The sequence below is a fragment of the Notechis scutatus genome, chromosome 12, assembly GCF_049901735.1.
Source record: "Notechis scutatus isolate UNSWTSFEM ecotype Mainland chromosome 12, rNotScu1.2, whole genome shotgun sequence".
NCBI classification, from domain to species: Eukaryota; Metazoa; Chordata; class Lepidosauria; order Squamata; family Elapidae; genus Notechis; species Notechis scutatus.
The window spans coordinates 2303003-2312090 of record NC_142020.1 but is presented as its reverse complement, the minus strand read 5'-3'; the positions used below and the strand labels follow the sequence as shown (position 1 = coordinate 2312090).

The window sequence follows — 9088 nt, the reverse complement described above, 5'->3', positions numbered from 1 at the left end:
GGATTTTAGAGTAGCTGTGGCTGGTTCTTTTTTTTTTTAAACAAACTTTTCAGTTTTTCACATTAAAAACAAAAATCTCTTTAGTGGACAACATATTTCCGGGTCATCACCTTTACATACAAATATGACAGCAATTATACATACATATATGCATACTTAATTCTATTATTACCTTTTCCATTCCAAATTTTCAGTGAGGAGAGAAACAAACGCATTAATTCTAGCCTCTTTCATTAATCTCAATCAAAACATCTTTTTGTTTCATTTCAATTATTTCAAATATTATCCTTTAATATTTATTTTTGAAAATAAAGATAAACAATATGTATTTGCCTAATAATAATAAAGTTTAATTCTAAATTCTTTCATTAATCTCAATCTAAACATCTTTTTATTTCATTTCAATTATTTCAAATATAATCCTTTAATATTTATTTTAAAAATAAAAAAAACAATATATAGTTATCTAATAATAGTAATAATGAAGTTACCAAAGTAGCGGTGGGGGGGGGGGGGGGGGGGGGGGGGGGGGGGGGGGGGGCGGCGGGGGGCGGGGGCGGGGGGGGGGGGGGGGGGGCGGGGGGGGGGGGGGGGGGGGGGGGGGGGGGGGGGGGGGGGGGGGGGGGGGGGGGGGGGGGGGGGGCGGGGGGGGGGGGGGGGGGGGGGCGGGGGGGGGGGGGGGGGGGGGGGGGGGGGGGGGGGGGGGGGGGGGGGGGGGGGGGGGGGGGCGGGGGGGGGGGGGGGGGGGGGGGGGGGGGGGGGGGGGGGGGGGGGGGGGGGGGGGGGGGGGGGGGGGGGGGGGGTGGGGGGGGGGGGGGGGGGGGGGGGGGGGGGGGGGGGGGGGGGGGGGGGGGGGGCTTTTAATAGTCTATATTAAACTTATTAATTTAGCTGGTTCTTTAGTCTGTCATATTAAACTGCCCTGCAGACAGAGTAACAGTCCATAGAGATGGACTGTGGGAATGCTGTCCTTGCCTGTTTATCTTGCCCCCAGAACATTCCTGGTTTAATCCCTGTATCTGGATCACAGCAAGTTCAGCTAGCAGAAATATAGCCCATTAACGGGCAGGGCAGGCTGAAAGGCAGACACAAATAAGTGGTGAGATAAAGGGGAGGACTTGAGGTCATTTATCTGTTGCCAAAAAAATGAGTTTTTCAGCACCTCTGGCCATGCTACCGTGTATAATTGGCAGGAACGGGTCCCCAAAGAGACAGCCTTTGGGCTATTCCAGAACTGAATAATCTGGACCTCGGGTGATCCCCATCCTGCATTGGTGCTGGATGGGGATGAGGAAGCCAACATTCCCTTCTCAAGGGCTCCGTGTGCCAAACCACCCACAATGGGTCGTACCACTACATTGGCACCACGTCTGCAGGGGGGAATGTAATTTGCCTCTTAGGTTCACACTGCAGCATAATGCCTATTTGTCCGATGCATTGTGTAGTCCAGGGGTCTCCAACCTTGGCAACTTTAAGACTTGTGAACTTCAACGCCCAGAAATCCCAGAAGTTGCCGAGGTTGGAGACCCTTTGTCCTCAATGTGGTTGGGATGTGGGTTGTTTTTATTTTTGAAGTGCTAATTCCCTATGTCAGAGGTCTCCAAACTTGGCCACTTTAAGACTTGTGGACTTCAATAGCTGGATGGAGAATTCTGGGAGTTGAAGTCTTAAAGTGGCCAAGTTTGGAGACTTCTGCCCTGAGTGTTTGTTCCCAACCCAGCATTGAGCTTCTGTGGGTGAGGAGACAGTTTCTGTGTCCTGCTTCTTGCTGACCAGTCGAATCCTCTTTTTTTGACTGACCAACAGTTTATCCAGCAGTAGCTGCATCAGCTTTGCAGAGAGAGCCAGTGAGTAATGGTTGGGCCACGGCTGCCCTCTGCTTTGTCCCCTACTCTGTTCACGTACGGATTTGACTCCATTGTTATTATTATTGTTATTATTATTAGTTAATCTTTAGTGAGATTCACGGCCTTTGGGGCTGGTTGGTAGCTCAACAGCTCAAGTCCTAACCAAGGACCTAGGAACTGTTCAGGTAGCGTCGGAGGATATAAGCTGTTCCAAGTAGGGTGGTTTTTTTTGTAGAATCAGGGTATTCAAGTCTGATAAATTCAGAATTTCCAAATAGCGAGGTAGCCCTTTAGGTATTGCTCCAAGGACTCCAATTACAATTATTATTATTAATTGAATTTATACTGCTGTCTATTTGCCCATGGCGACTCGAGGCAGCTTACAGAATGAATGAATGTGTGTGTGTGTGTGTGTGTGTGTGTGTGAAAACAATAAAAACTAACAAAGAGTCAAATAAATGAATAAAGTACAATAGAAGAAAATCTGGGGAAAATAAATCACCCACCCCACCCCCACCCCAGTATGCCTCACTGAGGCCTAGAAATCATTTAACTCAATTGTCTTGGCTGATCAAGTACAATCTGCACCCATTTTCTCTCATTTCCATTCCAAGTGAGTGGCATCCCCAAGGTGTTTACTTCCCCTTAAGTTGCCCATTATGTGCCGCTGCCTCTGCTCTGCACAGGGGGGAAGTAATGTTGGGCCGTCAGCCCGACCCACCTCACAGGGTTGTTGTAGGAAAATAAGCAGGAAATAGGTTTGCGACAGCGAGTGATTTATAATCATAAGGGAATGTAAATAGCATCCAGGAAATGGTGGATGGGAATGAAGCAAGCAGTGTGTACAACATCCCTGCAGTGCAGGCCAGCCTGGTTCCTTAGTGCTTTATTATACAGGTGTGTTGAAAGGAAAATCCATCCGGTTCAGTTCCAAGCTGGGAGGAAGACGCTGGAAATAAAATGGAGGCCGATGGGAAAGAAGGTCCATTGATTGAGGAGCAGAACCACCAGAGGCAGCTGACCAGAGGGCTGAATGAGTGGATGGATCTTTATGGTTTCTGTTGCTCTTGGGCCATATGGGCTTTGTGTCCTGAAAGGGGGTTGGGTAATTCTTATTGTGGCCAATGGCTATGTCCTGTGTCAGGTTTTTGGGTGAGGGGCTGCTTGCTCTAATCTGGCCCTCTGCTTTTGTTAGCTGTCAAACTTTGCTGGAAGGGGTCTTGAAATATCCTGTCTTGAATGGACTTTGCTTTGCTTTGCTTATGAATGGAGCCATCTAGACATTTGGTTTCCTCTTTCAATAAGCTCTTTATTAAGTGATGGCATCTGCTGTGGGCTATTAAGAAAGACTGGGGGCTGCTTTCTGCCTCTAAAACTGTTTCTCCATTTCTTCTTTTGGGAAATATAATATTCTGCCTTTTTTAATATTTCCCAAAATATTCTGGGGGGGGGGGCTTCCCACAGGCGGCTGGAGGGACAATGACTTTGTCTTGGGGGTCTCTCGGGACCCATCGGGTTCTGCCATCCGAGGATTCTTGTATCGGTTTCCGACGCAAAGGCTGCATCCGCATCCAAAACGGGGCGCAAGAGAGAAGCCACTCGGCCGGGCGAGCCCTCCCCGCAGCGGGCTCTGAGCGGGCAGAAACTGCAACATAGTAGCTGACCTTGCAACAGTTGCGGCCGGCCGGCCGGCTGGCTTTACTCCGCGGTTTTATGCACGCGTGTGGCTGCTGGCACCGGATTCACACGTGACGAGGTTCCCCGCCGAGGGAGGGGGGACCGCCGCGAGGCCTGCCGGGAGGAGCCCCGCCCCCCCCCACGGCGCAGAGGGCGCATGCGCACAGGGTAAAGATGGCGGCGCGTGTGCTGCTCCGCGCCGCAGCCGGCCTCCTTGGCCAGCGCCGCCGCCTGCTCGTCCTCCCGCTGGGCGCGCCGGGGCCGGGAGTCAGGCGGGGCCTGGCGGGGGCGGCCTGGGCCGGGGTGCAGCAGCTGCCCGCTCCAGCCCGGCGACGGCGGCCTCCGTGGGTCCGGGGCTACTCGGACGCACCGACGCTGACCTTGAAGAGCATCCACGACCAGGTGCTCTACGTGCTGAAGCTCTACGACAAGATCGACCCCGAGAAGGTGGGGAGGGGGCGCCGGGGGTGGGGAGGGTGGGGAGGAACCGCCGGCCGGAGGAAGGCGGGGTTGGGAGGGGAGAGGGCGCGGGGGGAAGGGGAGGGGGCGCCGGGGGAGGGGCACGGGTCTGGGGAGGGAGGGAGTCCGGCCCCCCTCTGACCCGCCCGGTGGTCGCCCCTGCAGCTGACGGTGGAGGCGCACTTCATGAAGGACCTGGGCCTGGACAGCCTGGACCAAGTGGAGATCATCATGGCCATGGAAGACGAGTTCGGTAAGGCCTGCTGGGGGGGGGGCTCTGCTGCCCCCCCGCTTCGCCATCCCCCCCCCTTCCTCCTTTCCTGGCTGGGGAACCTTCCCGGGTCGCCTCCTGTGAGTCTCCGCCGAGCCGGCGAAGGTCATGGCTGCGTCCGCTTCCCAGCAGCGCCTGGAGGGTTGATCGGGAGGCAGGATTTGGAGGCTCGCCCTGTTTGAACTTCACATGCAAAAACCAAACCTTCGTGGTCAGAGTACAACATGTGTGCAATGAGGCTGGCTGAGCCTCCCTCCGTGCACCGCCTCCCCCACAACCCAAGTCACAGTGAAGACAGAAAACTCCTAACCCAGGGAATCCTCCTAACGAACACACAGTCCTCTTGCGCTGTGTGAACTTATTGCATGTGGCGCCAGCCCCGCAAGTCATTCATACTATGTTGTTTTAAGGTTATTTATTTTCCTTTCAGGAGTCTGGCAGCCACAGGTAGAAACTGTTCTCCAGCCTCTTTGTGCAGCTGCCTGTGCTTCTCTTATCTCCTTCCCGATGGTAGGAGAGTGAAGAAGGGCTGACCAGGGTGTGAGTGATCCCTGAGGATTTTCCTCGCTCTTCTAAGGCAGCGAGCCCTAGCGAGGTCATCTAGCGGTGTCAGGGGGCAGCCCACGATGTTTTGTGCTGTGCTCACCACGCTCTGTAATGTCTTTCTATCCGCCGTGAGCTCCCCGCCTTGGGAATGGCCTGGGCAGCCCCCCGGGTCTCTGCCCAGGAAGGGGCTTCAAATGAGCAGGGATCCCCAACCTTTTCGGCGCTTGGCCTGGTTCCGGCATCAGCTGGGCGCGCGGCCCGGTACCGGCGTCAACTGGGCGCCGCCATCTTTTATGGCGAAAAAGCGCTTCGGTGGCGTCACGGGCGCTTTCGTCAAATAATGGCGGTGCCAACGCTCGGTGAGCTTTTTCGGGTAGAAATGGCTTTCTACCGGAAAAGCTCACCGAGCGCTAAGCGCCATCTTTTTTTTTGAAAAAGCGCTTCCGGTGAGCTTTCTACCGGAAAAGCTCACGGAAGCGCTTTTTACAAAAAAGATGGCGGCGCCCAGCAACTCAGCGACCGGTAAGGCTTGTTCCAGCGGCCCGGTACCGGTCCACGGACCGGCGGTTGGGGACCCCTGGTTTGAGAATAGCAGGCTGAGAAGGTGGTGATAAGCTGTTCCCAGGTTCTGAGACAAAACCGATGGGCCTCCCCCCTCAGGTTCCCAGGAAGGTAAATCGAAGTACAGGGTAGATATTCACCAGGAAAAAGGTTATAAACTGAGGAATTCCTCCAGGCCCCCCCCTTCCCACCAGAATGGCAGTGCTGTGGGACCTGACTGGGTTTGGGCTTTTGAGTTCTACCGTTTTCTCCGGACCAAGAGACGGGCTGACCTCTCTCCCTGAGGCCATGGAGTTGGCCTTGCACCCTGCAGGGGGCTGGGCAGAGGGCTGGAGCCTTCAGGCCAAGATTGTGGCTTCTGGTCTCGTTGGCTGAAATGTTGGCACCTCTGAACTCAAGGAGCCAATTCTTTTCCAGGGTTTGAAATTCCAGATGCGGCAGCAGAGAAGCTGATGAGTCCTCAAGATATCATGGATTATATTGCCGATGTGCAAGACGTGTACGAATGAGCCTCTCAAGTGGAGTAAGTGGGCCTCCTTTTGCGCTGCTCTTGTGCGGCAAAGTCTACAAGAAGGGATTGAAACGGGGAGCAGGTCCCATTGTGGGAGCCTTATTTGTGGTGGGTTTGGCCTGCATTTCAGTCTAGGAAGGTGGGTTGCTGGCTGGGAAGAGAGAGAATTTGGATTGGGAGCAAAGCCGCTTGCTGGCCAGCCTCCTCGGACAGAGTGTGAGAAGGGATTCCTGCAGTGAGTGGAGGTTAGACTAGATGATCTCTAGCATCCTTTCCAAGTTTACATTTAATGATTCTGTGATGATATATTGGGAAATTTGGTGGGAAGCGGGGAGCAAGCAGCAGCACCAGCAGTAGGGGCAGGAAAGCAAAGAGGCTTGGACTGTTAAACCTGTTTTTTCTTCTTGAACGCTTGGCAGCATATCAGAAAGATGAAAACTAGTGCTTACACGAATCAAAGTTTGGTTGAAGCCTCTGTGTCCAGGGCATTTGTGGGGTGGATTGTGGCATGCTAGTGTGAACTGCAGGAAATCAAATTGGAAATGGCTGAGAACTCCTGCAAAACTGCAGAAGCAGAGCTGCAGGCAGCCTGGCCCAGAGCAATTACAAGGCAGATGTTTACCAGGGCAGAATAGGGGGGTGTGCCTTTTGCAAGCAAAAATATCGTGTGTTGGATGAGGCAGAAAATATTCTGGCTTTGGCTGATGATTGCTGGGATGGGGGTGCCTCCCTCCGTTCATCACGGCAGAATAATGGGGGAGGAAGCAGCATGTCCTGCAGCTTTTGTCGGCTTGCTTTTGTGTTCAAAAAGGCAACTTGATGATCACAGACAAATTATTTCTTTTAATTTCTGTAGCTGCTGTACACTGTACCAAGTGATTATGGATAGAGAACAATTCTAAAACAAAACATTTAAAAACAGTATAGAAATGCATATAGTAGCTGAGAAAAGTATCATAATTGCAAGATAGCCAAGGAACTAAATTCTCTCTCTATATATATCTATATGGAACCCCAGGCCTGGGGCACATAGCCAGGTTTTTAAAACCTTATGGAAGGCCAACAGGGTTGGGCTCCTCCTGATCCCTGGAAGGAAGGAGCATGGTCCAGAGGGAAGGGGCTACAGCAGAGAAGAGGAGGGTGCCAGCCATGGCCAGGAGGGCCTTTGCACACCTTCAGGTTGTGCATCAGCTGTACCTGTTCCTGGACTGGGGGGCTCTGCTCAGTCACTTGTGCCCTTCGGGCTGGGTTACTGCAATGTGCTCTACATGGGGCTGCCCTTGAAGAGCACTGGGAAGCTTCAACCGGTACCGAAGGCAGCTGCAGGGATAGTAAATGATTTTGGATATTCAACACACGTAACCACTGCTTCACAAGCTGCATTGGCTGCCAGTGTGTTTCCAGGTGCAATTCAAGGGCCATGTATTAAGCCATGGAAGCTTTTCCAAGGAACCAAATGGTCACCTTTAAAGGTGTCCATGGCTTTGGGCCCAGGTTATCTGAGGGACCATCTTATCCCAGTCCTTTCTACCTGTTCAATTCAGTCCAGCAGGATGGGGAAGCTGAGGGTCCCATTAGCCAAGGAATGTTGGCTGGTGGGGAGGAGATAATGCCTTCTAGCAGGAGCTGTTAATCCAAGATGGCCCCACAATTGCACACTGGGTCTATCTGGGCAGGGTTCAGCTAGCTGGTCAGGCCTCCCCCAGGCATTGAGAGCCAGGCAATGATTCGGATGCATTGGGTTTGATTCCCTGGACCTCTTGTTGGGCGCCTTTGCTCTTCTGGATCGAAATGGGGGTGCAAGTGATCTTTCATTGCAAAATCCAATCTGAGCCTACTGGAATTTGTGCTTTGGGCTATTCTGTGAGCACCTATTCCAGTAGAGAGGTCCCCTGAAGATGGGCTCCAGCACAAATCCGAAAGCTGGGAAGAGTAAATCTCTGCTCCCGTGACCGACCCAGATTTGATCTTGCAATCCTAGGGCGTGTTTGTCTTCAAGTGTGATCTTTCCTTGCCTGGTGGAGCCAACAGGAACTGGCTGCTCCTGAGGGCGTTTTGATTCCTTCCAGGTGATCCTCTGCAAGCTAGATACTCTCTTCCTGCCTTGCTCTCAGGTATTCCCCGTTTTGTTGTTCCGAGAGCTGGACGAAGCGATCGAGATGGACACGCCTGGCAAGCCACCCCCTTTGCAGTTCGGAATCATGGTGGCTCTCAGAAGTTTTGTTTATCATATTTAAAGTTGTAAATGTTGGCCTTCAGAATAAATATGAAAAATTCTTACGTCTTTTGTTTCACTGTTGCTGTCTTTAAAATCTGTGTTTCTTTCCCTGTGCTTTGCACCACCCCTGCCTCACCATTCGTTATGTCTCCTGGGGCGCAGGAGGTTCTGATTGCAGCTCATGGCTTTGCTGTCGTAGATCTGTGGCCACACGAGAACCGCAGCTAGTGGGCAGCTGGTTGGTGTGTAGGTCCACTCTTGCTGACTTCAACCAGGAGCGCCGTGCCTCAGTTCTAGATTCTTTCCGGTGACTGTAGGAGGACCGCTCACTGCAGTGATGCAATCCTGAGCGCTAGGCGCACACTATGTCCATTGGGCAGTACGGCCTGTGTGCGCAATGCCATTTGGATGAGACATACACTTCAACCAGGCTAGGGAAGCAATACCTGGCTCTCCTTTGCTTTACGCAGCTGTGTTCGTATGATGCGCTTACACCAATGGGTGGGTTAGGAGTCTGAGGCACAGAGTCACATGGGCTGGTTCATACAGTGCACAACCTGTGCAGGCAGCTTGTCTTGGCAGGCTCTTCAGGGCTTTGTAAAAACCATGGTCCTACTTTCAGTGCATTGGGGCAAAAGAAGAGCGCGATGTTTATTAAGTAACAGTGTTGCTTGAACCCAAACAAGTGGTGTAGTTGAGTGGAGGAGGGCTGACCCGTTATTTCAGACTCCTCTAAAGCCAGGTAACTACTTGCAATCATCATCAAAAGCCTGTAGAGATTCCCAGTCCTCCGGGTCCTGGTTGTCCCAAAGGTGCTTTTTTTCAGGAGGCAAGTGGACTCCCTTGTTTTTCTTTGAAGATGTTTCGCTTCTCATCCAAGAAGCAGCTCTGACAGGAAGAAGCTTCTTAGATGAGAAGCAAACAGTCTTGCCTCCTGAAAAAAAGCACCTTTGGGACATCACCACCACCATAAACGGTTCTTGGCAGTTGGCAAGAAA

General features: G+C 52.2%; 1 protein-coding gene across 2 annotated transcripts; it reads left to right on the top strand.

The window, feature by feature from the left end:
• Positions 1-3666: 3666 nt before the first annotated feature.
• On the top strand, positions 3667-8152 carry NDUFAB1 (NADH:ubiquinone oxidoreductase subunit AB1). 2 transcript variants are annotated; one of them, XM_087973109.1, is made up of 4 exons: positions 3667-3971; positions 4149-4236; positions 5779-5884; positions 7987-8152. In XM_087973109.1, the coding sequence occupies exons 1-3, from the start codon at positions 3699-3701 to the stop codon at positions 5868-5870; spliced, it is 453 nt and encodes a 150-aa protein (XP_087829235.1). In that variant the 5' UTR covers positions 3667-3698; the 3' UTR covers positions 5871-5884; positions 7987-8152. The 2 variants fall into 2 exon arrangements, with proteins under 2 accessions (XP_087829235.1, XP_087829236.1); XM_087973110.1 differs by having other exon boundaries at positions 7942-8152.
• Positions 8153-9088: the final 936 nt, after the last annotated feature.